The following is a 14,170-nucleotide window of genomic DNA, read 5'->3' as shown; positions in this document are numbered from 1 at the left end:
GGAAATATTGATGGCCTAGAATTTACTAATGACGTATATTAAGGTAATAGCGTTGAAAGATTATTTTATTCTCATTCAAAATGTCTCATAAAGTGATTGTGATATACTGGAAGGTATAGGCTGAACTCAGCAGGTGAGTAAGGAAAAAAAAACACCTCACCAAATATTTGATAATTTGATTTTGAGGAATTTTGTCTTTAACAGAGGGTTTGGGGTCTTTTTTGTTTGTTTTTTGAGATAGGGTCTTGCCATGGATCCCAGACTGGCCTCAGCCTCCTAGGTGTAATACCTTGCTTGCGATCTTTAACGTACGTTGTAGACGGAGTTGCTGGTGTTTGTATCTACTCTGGATCTTATTAAATATGTCTTTTGTTTCTGGTCCTTCAGGGTCATCCTATAAAAAAGCCGTACTGTTTGAACTGGAAGGATGACCAGGAAAGGCCATGCAGTGTTTTTAACTTCAGAGAGTAGCTTGGTGGTGTTATTTGTTTTTGCTCTTTGGGGGGCCTGCCACCCAACTCCCACATAAATCACACATGGCGGCTTATTCTTAATTATGAATGCCTGGCCTTAGCTTGGCTTGTTTCTAGCCAGCTTTCCTTAACTTACCTGTCTACGTTTTGCCTCTGGGCTTTTCCCATTCTCTTACATTTTCTTACTCTTACTCTGTGGCTTGCTGTGTAGCTGGGTGGCTGGCCCCTGGAGTCCTCCTCCTTCTCTGGCTGCCTGATCTCCCCTCCCAGATTTCTCCCTCTATATAGTCTCTTGGCCTGTCAGCCCTGCCTATCCTTTCTCCTGCCTTGCTATTGGCCATTCAGCTTTTTATTAGATCATCAGGTGTTTTAGACAGGCACAGTAACACAGCTTCACAGAGTTAAACAAATGCAACATAAACAAAAGTAACACACCTTAAAATAATTTTCTCCAACAGCTTGGTAGCTATGCACGTAGATTTATTAATATTTCTTTCCCATTTGCTACCTTCTGAAGTTAGTAACACATCCTGTATTCAGATGTCCCCTGTATTCAGAAAGAAGTACAATACATTTGGTGTATCTATTTTCTCCTACTATCTCCTTCCAAGTTATTTCCACAGAAGTGTCATGACAAAACTCTTGACATAGATTTTAGCCAGCTTTGTCTTAATCTATTTCCCTAACAGCCCTGTTACTGAGCCTTGCTCTCAGGCTGCTTTCAGCAACTTTTCTGACACAGGTTTAATGCTGATTAGTCCCCAAACAATTGTAGAGCAAGGCTCCTTGCCAGGATAAAGAGTAATTATTGGTTTGCACACGGTTCAGCTACAGTTGTTGAATCTAGAGTATGTCACATGAAGATCAAATGTTGTTTAAGATAAGGTTAAATTGGCATAGCATGAGCAGGAGAAAGGGAAGGGAGAATGAGGTAGAGAGAAGCAGGCTGTACTAGTCAATTATGATGCAGTAAGGTTATTAACAGTGTATCTAATAATGAATCTCATGGGATTGAAGGTTGACTGAATACTTTATTCAGGTGATCTTTAAGTCATTTTGGATTGGGAAGATAATATAGTACTTAAAGGCTTAATTAAAAGTCATATGAAAGATGTACTTGCTAATAATTCTAGTAAAAATGATGTTTGAATAATACTTAAAAACTCAGATGCCATTGGTTTTTCGAGACAGGGTTTCTCTGTGTAGCTTTGCGCCTTTTCCTGGAACTGACTTGGTAGCCCAGGCTGGCCTCGAACTCTCAGAGATCCGCCTGGCTCTGCCTCCCGAGTGCTGGGATTAAAGGCGTGCGCCACCACCGCCCGGCTTAGATACTCTTCTTGTATGTGCCTCTTACCCAGGTCTGGGTCTGACATAAAGTGTAAGATGGACATTTAATGGAGTAGAACTCTGTCTTTGGTTTCTGGAGATTTCATTCAAGCCACACTTGAAGACCCGGGCTTTTAACTCCTACATACAAGATTGAGTTGAGGGATGGAAACCCTATTTGGATTTTCTTAGTTTTTGCCTAATGTTCTTTTTCTCTTAGAGGATCATTGTTCTATTTTGCATTTAATTGTCACATTTCTTTAAGCTCCTCTTGGCTATGATAGTTTCTCAGGCTTTGTTGTTTCTGGTTTCTTTGATAGTTTTGGTGAGTACTTACCAGATATGAAGCCTCTTGAAATATGATGTTTTACTCATGAGACTAGATTTATGGAATTGTATGTCAAGAGCATGTTTGATCTTATAAGGAAGTATTAAACTGTCTTTCACACTGGCAGTGATTGAGAGTTCTTGTCATTCAGCATCGTTGTTAGCATTTTGGAATACTATTTTTTGGACTACACCCGTTCCAATTGGTGAGGATGTAATTCTTACAAGTCATTTAGTTTTATCATCATACTTTGTTACCTTTGTCTTAATATTTCTCTTGAAATTAGTCTTAAGATGTATGTGCTTTTCCCCTATACAGATAAGTGTTACATATGTCTAACTAGTATTTATTATGTTAAAGTTACTTATGTTCTTTGCTTGTAAGCTACATGTCACTGATGTTAAGCTGTGTGTTTGACCTGAATGTCTCAAATTTATTGCTTTTGTTTAATTTTTTTATTCTCATTTTCCATTCTTCAGTATCATTTTTGGTTTTTGTTTGTTTTTGCTTTGTTCATAAAGATTTTTGTTTCTATTACATTATGTAGTTTTGTACCAATGGCTAGAAGCAGATCGTCATGGCAAGAGCCAAGAGACTGCAGGTACGACTTCAGGTAAAATAGTTTAAAAGTGAATGGGGTACTAGAAATCATAACCTTAATTCACCCCACATCCCATTGTGAATGTTTCTTAAATTTGCTTAGACAAAATTATAGGTGATATTTGTATTTTGTTCTCTCAACTATATCTTAATTTTCATAAATACCTCACTTTGCTTCAAGCCTTGAAAAATATATTTACTAGTCTAAGCTGTCTTGGCATGTATTTTCTATTTCCTTAGGAGGAGACACTTAATTAAAGCTTAAATTGGTAGATTACTTGGCAATATTATTTGAAATTAGGCCTGTATATAGTTTTAGTAAAGATACTAACATTATAGCTATCTTTTGACAATGGTAACAGTTTAACATAGGGCCCTTACAAGTATATAAATACTTGAAGAAATTTACAGTTCTTATTTGTTTCAGGACCATATTTAAAAGGTGAATTTTAATTTAAGGGGTTTATATAGAATTTCTATTTTATGTAAATCTAAAAATCTCAAACCCAATCATTTTTCCTGCTTATAAATTCTAAGTGGCATATAAAAATATGCATTCAAAATAAAAAGAGTAGGTTGTTCTCCCAGCTACCTAAGGTAATTCTAGAACTCTTTTTTTCTTTTTTCTCCCACTGATGTTAGTAAGAATAGAATAACTACATTTACTCATTTCTGAATCTTTACCAGTGATAGCAGATTCTTTCCCTAATTTCTTTCAAAATAATATTTGCCAAGACAGCTATACATACAGCTGTGATCTTTCTGGTTGCTCTTCTTCTTTTTTTTCTCCTTTTAACAATATAAGAGAAACTGGTGCTGGTGATGCTAGTAGCTGTGGTGGTAATAGATTTAAGAGTGGTGGAGGTGTTACCGAGGTAGTGGTAGAGATCTTAACATTGGTGCAAGTAGAGGTGGTGGTGGTGGTGGTGGAGGTGGTGGTGGTGGTGGTGGTGGTGGTGGAGGTGGTGGGGGAGGTGGAGGTGGAGGTGGTGGTGGTAGAGGTGGTGGTGGTGGTGGTGGTGGTGGAGGTGGTGGTGGTGGTGGTGGAGGTGGTGGTGGTGGTGGTGGTGGTGGTGGTCATCATCATAGAGGATATGTGTTACTGTTTATTGTTTTGTATGTGGTTTTGTGAAACTCTATATGGAATAAATTAGTTGTGCCTTGAGAAGGTTGATGGTTCCACAGGCAACAGAACAATTATATTACAAATAACACTGTTTGCGAGGTGTGGTGGCACACGCCTTTAATCCCAACACTTGGGAGGCAGAGGCGGGTGGATCTCTGAGTTTGAGGTCATCCTGCTCTATGAGAGCTGGGGCTATTGCACAGAGAAACCGTATCTTGAAAAACCAAAACAAACAAACAAAAAAACCCAAAAACTGTTATGACTTCTCTTATTTGTATCTTCTGTCCCATTTGTAACTTGACATCTGAATGAAGATGTTACTATTTTAACCATGCACAGGCAGGAATTCATTAAAAGGTAAGTAGTATTACAAGTAGTTATAGCCTGGGTTATGTTCTGTTTCTGTTTCTTCTGTTTCTGTTGTATTTTACATTTTACTTATAATTGTGGATAAAAATAGGCATTTCTGGGTCTTAGTTTGTGGGCAAAAGAGACGGTTTCTATAGCTTTGCATTGTCTAATGATAGACTTTTTGCTGTGACAATAGCTAAATCAGTAACGGGGGGTTTTGTTTGTTTTTGTTTTTTTGTTTTTTGTTTTTTGTTTTTGCGACAAGGTCTCTATGCCTGGCTGTCCTGGAGCTCATTCTGTAGATCAGGCTGGCCTTGAACTAACAAAGATCCACCTGCCTCTGCCTTCCGAGTGTTGGGGGACTACAGGTGTGCACAGCATGCTCAGCTGAGTTGGGTAGATTTCTAGAACCAGAGGACCTTTTTCTTGTCTATTTATTTATTTATAGACCTAAAGTGAAATGAAATCTAGTCTTTTTTAAACCAAGAAAATATAAAATACCTTAGTGTTCACACAAACATCTAGTATCAGCTTAAGAACATCATTTATCCAGAAGTCAGCAATTTTGAATCCTGAATCCTGTGTTCCTCAGTCACATTGACTCATGGACAGGTTAACATTTATCTCCTCAACTTTTGATCATTAGGAAACCTAGGAGCAAAGTATAAAAATTGATATTTTCCTTAAGAAAGCATTTACTTATTTGTCTGTTTGTTTTTTTATTGAGAAAGAACTCACTCTGTAGTCCAGGCTGGCCTGGAATTCACTGTGTAGTCCAAGTTGGACTAGAACTCACAGTGATCTTCATGCCTCTGCCTCTCAACTGCTGGAATTATAGACATGAAAACCACACCTAATTTTGGGGTGCCTTTAATAGTTTCTCTCCTGGAAGGAGAAGCTCTCAACTCTTAGAATATGGAATTACATTCTAGAAAGATATAGAGCCATGGTACTTGGCTAAATAAGTCAGGAAAGTCCAAAGAAAAATGACCATTTGTTAAGGACTTCAATTAGAAGCTGTAGTTTGTTTTCAGCAAATAATTTAAATTATATGCTTTATTCATAAACGTTCCTATACATTTAATATTGTAGTTTCCAACAAGATAGTAGTATGTAACATTTCCCTTATGTGATTTTTTTTTTAACTTACACAATTCAAGGCTGTTTTAGTAACTTACCATTTCGTCTTTTTACCCCAAGTGGAAACTGAGTCAAGTCTAGCAAGATGTTAGTGCCACTTCTAAGTCCGATTGCTTTGTGACTCTTTTAATTGTGCAAATACTGGTAAATTACATTTATATCTTTCTATAACTGTAATTTGTACTTAATTAGAACTAAAAAGTAGAAGCGCCAGGATCTTTAATCACAGCACTCAGGAGGCAGAGACAAGTGAATCCAAGTGAGTTCCAGGACAGCCAGAGCTGATAATAGTCTCAAAAAGACCAAAGAAAATAGAAGAAAGGAAAACACAGGAAACGGTGAAGTTCCTTTGAGGTCTTCTAATCCTTTGGTACTAACTTTTTGACATTGAGTGTTTAAGATCCATCTGAATCAAGCTATTTTATGAAACTAAGCTATTTGGGGGTAACAGTCTTATAAAATTAATTTGGTCAAGGAAATGAAGAACAAATCTGATTACTCCCACTGATTTTTTTTCTTGGGAGGGCAGTGGTTCAAGACAGCGTTTCTCTATGTAGCCCTGGCAATCCTGGAACTTACTGTGGAGACCAGGCTGGCCTTGAACTCAGAGATTCACCTGCCTCTGTCTCCCAGATACTGGGATTAAAGGTGTGTGCCACTTCTGTCTAGCGCATATATATATGCGCTAGAAAATATATGTATATATATATATATATATATTCCTACAGTTACCTTTCTAGAAATTTGACAGGTGATGACTTGGGAATAGAATTACTTATTTCTTTAAAAAGTTAATGTGTTTAGTGTATTTTACCCACTAGGCAGCCCAGAAATGATGTTTCTGATTTTACTTATTCAGTCACTTGAAAGCCTTTATGGAAACAAATAAACAAAAACCTAACAAACAAAAAACCCCTGTCAGACACTTTTGTGGCAACTTAAACAAAATTGCCTATTCTGCATTGCAGCATTGGGTTTATGTATAAAACTTCAGTGTAGTAACCTTTTTTTTAAATCAAGATGTTTCTTCAGTGAAATGTTTCCATATAAATTTTTATCACCATATGTTGAAATGTATATAATAATTACATGCACCAATGTTATTAGTGTACTTTGATATTTAGTGTTAAATATAGCTGAGATTTTAAAATTCATATTCTAAAGTTTTTAAGTACAGGTTTCTTTTTCTTTGTCTTTTATTTTTTTTATATTTTTATTTGTTAATTTATTTCTTGGGTTTTTCAGACAAGGTCTCATCATATAACCTTGGCTAGCCTGGGATTCACTATATAGAATTTACGGAGATCCACCTGCGTCTGCTGCCTGAGTGCAGATTTTTCACTGATTGTTCTCCAGTTGACAAGTATTTTTCAAATAAGGTTGTTAAATATAATCAGAAAATGTGTTTAAAATATACATATATATTAGCCAGGCATGGTGCTGCACACCTTTAATCCCACCACTCAGGAGGAGGGGCAGGCAGATTTCTGAGTTTGAGGCCAGCCTGTAGAGTCTATAGAGCAAGTTCCAGGTCAGTGCTACAAAGAGGAACTCTGTCTCTAATAATAATAATAATATATAGTAAATATTTTTAAAATATGTCTTTTTAAGTTCCAGTTATTCATTGATTATTAATTATTTGTTATAGGTGAGAATTTTGACCAGAGTCCTTTGAGAAGAACGTTCAAATCCAAAGTTCTGGCCCACTATCCTCAGAACATAGAATGGAACCCTTTTGATCAAGATGCAGTCAACATGGTATATATTTTTCTTTTTCTCCTATTTCTTTAGTATTTCTTTTATTAGGATATAAATGATAAATGTCTGTATTTTATTTAATACCATTAATACTTTAAATTCTATGAGAAATAGTATTTTTAAGATTTTATTTTTTAAATGTGTCTATTTTTTGTATGCTACATATGTATGATGCCCACGGAGGCCAGAAGAGAGCATCAGATCCCCTGGAGCTGGAGTTAGAGGGTCAATTCAGGGCCTCTTGAAGAATATCAAGTGCTCTTAGACACCAAGCCATCTCTCCACAGACCCCTAGAACTATAATATTGTCTCTCTTTTTAAGATGGGGAAACTGAGTCTCAGAGAAGACACTGTCTCAGATTTTTCACAGCAGTTATCACAGAATATTACTTGTTAGTAATATACAACAGAACCTCAAGTTCATTTTATTTCTTACTATTAAGCTGTGTTTGGGTTTGTATTAATACATAGATGCTTGGTAAACAGTGATAAACCACTCTGTTTGCTTGAGGAACAGCGCACAATAGATTTCCATAATCAAGGAATAATGTATAATGGGTTTGTATTTTGTTATTTTTCACAGACATCATGAAGATGGAAAGGAACTTTAAAACTTTTATTTATTTATATTTTATATATATGGGGCTCAGTTATGCCACAGCATGCATGTGGAGATCAGAGGACAGCTTGGAAGAGTCTGTTTTCTCTTTCTACCATTATGTCCTGGGATCAAACTCAGTTGGTCAGGTTTGGTCATAAGTATCTTTTTACCCACTGAGCACCTTACCAACATTTTCTTTTAATAGACAGGATTTCACTCTAGCCCAGACTGGCCTTGCACTTTTGGCAGTCTTTATGTCTCAGCCTCTCAAGTGCTGTGATCACTGTTCTGGGCTGTAAAGCATTTAAACATTGCTAGGAATTTGTTTATAAAGCGTTTGAATCCAGGTAATATGTTACCCAGTTGTGATTAAAAGTGTCCTTGGAGCCAGCGGTGGTGGCACACGCCTTTAGTCGCAGCACTTGGGAGGCATAAGCAGGCAGATCTGTGAGTTCGAGGCCAGCCTGGTCTACAGAGTGAGTTCCAGGACAGGCACCAAAACTACACAGAGAAACCCTGTCTTGGGGGAAAAGTTTCCTTGGGCAGTAAGATGGCTTAGTGGGTGAAAGTACTTGCCATGCAGACCAGATGACATGAGTTCAGGACTCAATCCCATAGTAGACAGAGGGAACCAACTCCTGTAAGTTGTCCTCTGACTTCAAAACACATGCACTAGCCAACCCCCATACACCATATGTATGTGCATACAAACAGTAATAATAAATACAGTCTCTAAAGAAATGTCTCCTTTGAGGTTCTTGGAAAGGAGGAAGGTAATATTTTTTTTCAATGTTCTAGGCAGTTTAAAGGCCTTGGCGTTTCCCTACTAATACTAGACCTTTATCACTTCTATTGCAAACATAATTCAAAAGACCCAAAGTGAACAAATAAGAGATTAGACAAGATGGACACAGAAACTATTGAGGGCAGATTGAGATCTGTGATATTTGTAGTTCTTTGGAATTTCAAAAGTAGGACCAAAAAACATAAGAGGTTCCATTATACCCTGATTGTAAGGAAAGGAAATTGTTTAATAATGCCTGCTAGGTACTTCAGGTATGTTGTTTTCACATATGCATTATGATGGTTAATTTTTCAGTGTCAGCTTATCTGGATTTGGAATCACTTAGAAGACACACCTCTAGATATGTCTCTGAAGATGTTTGCAGATAGGTTTAACTGGATATAGGTGCCACCATCCCATGTACTTGTGTCCCAGATTGAATAAAAAGTGAGATAGAGAAAGCAATCTGAGCACCTGAATTTCTCTGTCTGCTTCCTGATGGTGTGTACAGAGTGATCAACCACCTCATGGTCCCACTGTCACGTGCTTTCTTTCCATGGTAGCAGCCCCTCTTACACAGTGAGCCGGAATAAACTCTTCCCTCCTGTCTTTTAGTTGGTGTTCTATTGCTATGAAGAGACACCATAACCAAGGCAACTCTTATAAAAGAACACATTTAATTGAGTGCTTTCTTACAGTTTCAGAGGTTTAGTCCATTGTCATCATGGCAGGGAGCATGGAGACATGCAGGTAGGCACTGGCACAGTAGCTAAGAGCTACATCTACCTGGGTTGGGCTTTTAAAACCTCAAAGCCCACCCCCCAATGACATACTTCCTCCAATTAAGTTATGCCTCCTACTCATTCTAATCTTATAAATAGTGCTACTTCCTGGTGACTAGGCTTCAAATATATGAGCCTATGGGGGCCATTCTTTTTTTTTTTTTAAGATTTATTTATTTTATGTATACAAGTGCTCTATCTGCATGTATGCCTTTATGCCAGAGAGGTCATCAGATTCCACCAGAGATGGTTGTGAGCCACCATGTGGTTGCTGGGAATTGAACTCAGGACCTCTGGAAGAGCAGCCAGTACTTTTAACTTCTGAGCCATCTCTCCAGCCCGCTACGGCAGGGGTGGGGGGGCATTCTTATTCAAACCATCATGCTTCCTTAGTGCTAAATGTCAGGTATTTGGTCATAATGAAGAAAAAAGTAATTAATATACATGTTTTATGTATGCCCAATGTGAATTCTTGTCCTTGTTTCATAGATGTTAAGTAACTTGTCCATAATCATGCAGTGAGTATCTGAACCTTAGTCTAGATCATTCCTTTTTTTATAGTTCCAAATTTATTTAGAATGTGAGTTTACTTAATTTCACATTAACAATTACATTTTGCTATGCATGCTCTTACATTCTTAATATTTAATTGAAAATAAATTCTTCTCTCATATAATACATCTAACAACAGTTTCCCCTCCCTCCACTCTTCCCAGTTTTCCCTTCCCTCTCCCCCAGATCTACTCTCCCTCTATTTCCTTCCAGAAAAGAGCAGGCCTCCGAGAGACAGCATCCAAACATGGCAAAATAAGATACAATAAGACAAGGCAAAAACCCTCATATCAAGGCTGGACAAGGCAACCCAATAGGAGGAAAAGAGTCTCAAGAACAGGCAAAAGAGTCAGAGACACATCTGCTCCCACTGTTAGTCTCATTTTAGGGGCTAAAGATGGTTTAGCAGTTAAGAGCACTTGTTATTCTTGTAGCAGAGGACCCAGGTTCAATTCCAAACACTCACATGGCAGCTCACAACCATCTTTAACTCTAGTTCCAGGGGATCTGAGCCCTCTTCTAAACTCCTCGGACACTAAGAACAAAAATGGTGCACATATGTACATGCATACAAAACACTCATAGACCATAACTAAATAAATAAATGAGTTTTTAATTTTATTTTAATACAAGTTGATGTCTTACATTGCAATAGTAGTAAGTGAGATTCTAATTTAGCCATCAGTGTAGGAGACTGCCTATTAACATTGCAGCTGTGATATTTTATTGACTTCTCCAACACAATATGTCCAAAACTGAATTTTTTGCACTACTGTCCATTAATCATGTTCACTGAATGGTGCAACCATCTAACTTATTGCTTAAACCAAAACACTCTAGATAATCCTTAAAACTTTAACTTTCTTACCTTCTTCCATATACAGTCAGCTGTCTGCTTATCTTGGTTCCTCTACACCTATCTTGGTCCAGGACCATCAAGAGCTCTTACTTTAGTTTATTAATCACTGTCTAATGGGCTTCTACTCCTGTCTATTCTGTTCTTCCACTAGCTTTTACTTATGCTGATAGTTCTCTTAGTTTGAGTCTCTTTCCCACGGTGATTTAATTTTTTTAAATCAATTGATTTTAAGGTCAGTGAGATAGCTCATCAGATAAAGGCACTTGCCACCAAACCTAAAAACTTCAGTTCAGTCTCCAAAACCTGGACTGTAGAAAGACAGTATCAATTCCCAAAAGTTATCCTCTGACCTCTACACTTACACCATAGCATGGGTGCAACCACACATGTACATACATACATGTTTTAAAATTATTTATTAATGTGCGTATTTGTTTGGGTATGTGAGTGCCAGTGCCTGTGTAGACCAGAGATCCAAGTTACAGGCAATTGTGAGCTTCTTGACATGGGTACTGGGAACTGAATTCTGGTCCTCTGCAAGAGCAGTATTAATGACTTAATGACTAAGCCATTTCTCTAGCACCCATGATAAATTCTTGTTGATTCTTAAGATTTCATTTTAAATAAAATGTTCTTAGAGGTGTCATTTTTGCATCACCTTCTTAACATTCCATCAGGTCCCTTACTACCCTGTACCTTTTTATAGCCTTATTCCAGCTGCAGTTAAATAATTACATAGTAAGGGCTCAAATCTATATCTCTCGTTATAATGTAGATATCACAAGGGACAAAAAATAGTTTCTCTTACTCCTTGCTAGAACTCTAGCTTTCTATATAGTAGTAGATGCTCAAGCGCTGACTAAATGAAGGGTTCCCGTTTGCTTATAATTCTCTCTTCCCTCTCCTTGTTTTAGGTGCTGTCCACTACACAAACATCTCTGCTCGCTCCTGGTGCATCTTGAGCACACTGCATAGCAGCTTAGTTTCTATGTCTGTCTTTCATCCTAGATATCAAATCTCTGAAGGAAGGAAGTATTTTCATATTTCTTTTCTAAATCTGATACAATACATAGCAGGAAATATTTACTAAAGAAAGGAGGGAAGGAAGAAGGTAGGAGAGCAAATTGAGCTATTCCATTGGATTTTCTGAATAATTTTTCTTTCATTGGCTAATGAGAAAAAGGATATGGAATGTTAGAATTATAGACATGGAAAGGGGGATTGCTAAAACTCAAGCCAAAAAATGTAATGCCAGCACTTGAGAAGGAGAGGCAGTCAGGCTCATTGTCATCCTCATCTTCTCATAGTTAAAGTCCAGCCTGAGCTATGTGAAACTTTCAAAAAACCAACCAACCGACCAAGTAAATAAATAGGTGGAAAAAATAAATTCAATAAAATTCTAGCCAAATTGCCCAGAAGGTGAGATAATTAAGGACACTTGGTCACTTATATTAGAAGATGACTATGGACAGCATTGTCCAATATTTGGTTATAAGACACATCTTATTTTTAGTTATCTTATTGTTAGTTGAAGAGGATATTGTTAGCAAATAACAATATTTGGGGGTTAACAAGAGACTTAAGAGCCATGGTAAGAAAATTGTGATTTATATCTCAGGTTTTATGAGAGATACAATGTCTTTGTTCTTGGTAATTTATATAATTCTGACTTTTAAAAAGTCATCTTATTTTCCAGTTCACGATTCCCAGAATTATAAATACAAATTTTGCCTTTTTAATTTGTAGAAAGCACTTAAGAAAAATTCTTACATCTGTTATCTGTGGCATAGGAAGTCTTTCTTCACTTGAATATAATTTTTGGCAAGCTTTTCCTGTAAATGTTTGAATGTGTGCTCAAGAAAGCTACAAACCCTTAACTGAATATTTGGCCACTTTTCAAAAAACACTGTGAGCTTTGATTCTTTAGTTTAGATGGTAGGAAAGCCTGTCCATAAAATTAAGTCTTAGCCTGCCTAGTGACATAACCTTAGCACTTGGAAGATAGAGGTAGAAGGATCAGGAATTCAAGTTCATTCTTGGCTGGCCACATAGAGAGTTCATATCCAGACTGGAATACATGAGACCCTATCAACAAAACAAAACAAAAACCAGCAATAAAAATAACAACAAAAAAATGAAAACAAAAAATTAATTTGAATTTGACTTTTTAAAAATATTTATTTATTTTATGTATATGAGTGACCTGTCTTCATGCACAACAGAAGAGAGAATCAGATCCCATTATAGATGGTTGTGAGCCACCATATGGTTGCAGGGAATTGAACTCAGGACCTCTGGAAGAGCAGCCAGTGCTCTTAACCACTGAGCTGTTTCTCCAGTGCCTGAATTTGACTTTTTTAAAAGTAGTGTCTTTGCATGTCACTACATTTCCGTATTGCCTACTTGATATAAAAAAGAAGCTTTGGGGAGCTAGACATGTCTCAGCAATTAAGAGTACTTGCTGCTCTTGCAGAAGACCCAGGTCTAGTTCACAACTGTCTGGAACTCAAGTTCCAGGAGATCTGGTACTCTCTTGAGGCTTTCCTGGGTAGCAGGCAGGGACATGGTGTACAGACATATATACAGGTAATACACTCATGCACATAAAATAAAAATAAATCCTTAAAAAAATAGAGCTAGGTATGGTAGCAGGCCTTTAATTCTAGCATTTGTGGAGGTAGAAACAGGATTAAGTGAGTCAGGACCATCTTTGGCCACATAACATGCCTGACTACATAAGATTATGTTTTTAAAATCAGTAAATAAGTAAATAAGCAAGATAATTGGCATAGAAATCTGTGATTTGGGTAGGTTTGGCAGATTCTATTTCATTGTGCATTAGAATGGCTTATAGACTAAAGAGGGATCTCAGATGAAGACGTGGTACTCATAGGCCTGTTTCCTAGGCTCGGCATATAGCTAGGACTTCTGTCACTATGCTGTCTCTTCATTTGATGCTGTGCAGCGTGACAGCTTTAAGTCAGGCAGTTTTTTCTTTTCTTTTTTAATCTATGAAAAACATTGATTCAGTTTCAAATTAAAATTATAAAAAACCTATCATCTTAGCTTATTTTAGAAAATGGAAGACATATGCCTAAATTTTTCCAAAGGATAAAATATTTTACCTCTTCCCAACTATTTATGATGATATTAACAATTTTACTTTTTAACCCCAAGTTTCAAGAACACTTACAAAAAAATAGTTTTGATGATATTGTCTAAACAAAAAGCCTCTCCATTTATAGTGTCAATAAACTGACTATTAAAAAAAAAATATAGTAGCCGGGTGGTAGTGGCGCGCACTCCTTTAATCCCAGCACTCGGGAGGCAGAGGCAGGCGGATCTCTGTGAGTTCGAGGTCAGCCTGGACTACCAAGTGAGTTCCAGGAAAGGCTCAAAGCTACACAGAGAAACCCTGTCTCGAAAAACCAAAAAAAAAAAAAAAAAAATATATATATATATATATATATATATATATATATATATATAT

General features: G+C 37.0%; 1 protein-coding gene across 3 annotated transcripts in view; it reads left to right on the top strand.

Annotated features, from left to right (window-relative positions):
• The window catches only part of Dennd5b (DENN domain containing 5B), a 135,731-nt gene that overhangs the window by 27,250 nt on the left and 94,311 nt on the right, over window positions 1–14,170 (top strand). Inside the window, exons 2-3 of one of the 3 annotated variants that reach the window (XM_059256422.1) lie at window positions 2,675–2,728; window positions 6,993–7,102. In XM_059256422.1, the coding sequence (XP_059112405.1) occupies window positions 2,675–2,728; window positions 6,993–7,102 (164 nt within the window). Of the gene's footprint in view, window positions 1–2,674; window positions 2,741–6,992; window positions 7,103–14,170 lie in introns of all 3 variants that reach the window. The other 2 variants (XM_059256421.1, XM_059256423.1) reach the window with 2 other exon arrangements.

This window comes from Peromyscus eremicus, chromosome 3, assembly GCF_949786415.1.
Source record: "Peromyscus eremicus chromosome 3, PerEre_H2_v1, whole genome shotgun sequence".
In the NCBI taxonomy this organism is placed as follows: Eukaryota; Metazoa; Chordata; class Mammalia; order Rodentia; family Cricetidae; genus Peromyscus; species Peromyscus eremicus.
This window is presented reverse-complemented; position numbering and strand designations above follow the sequence as displayed.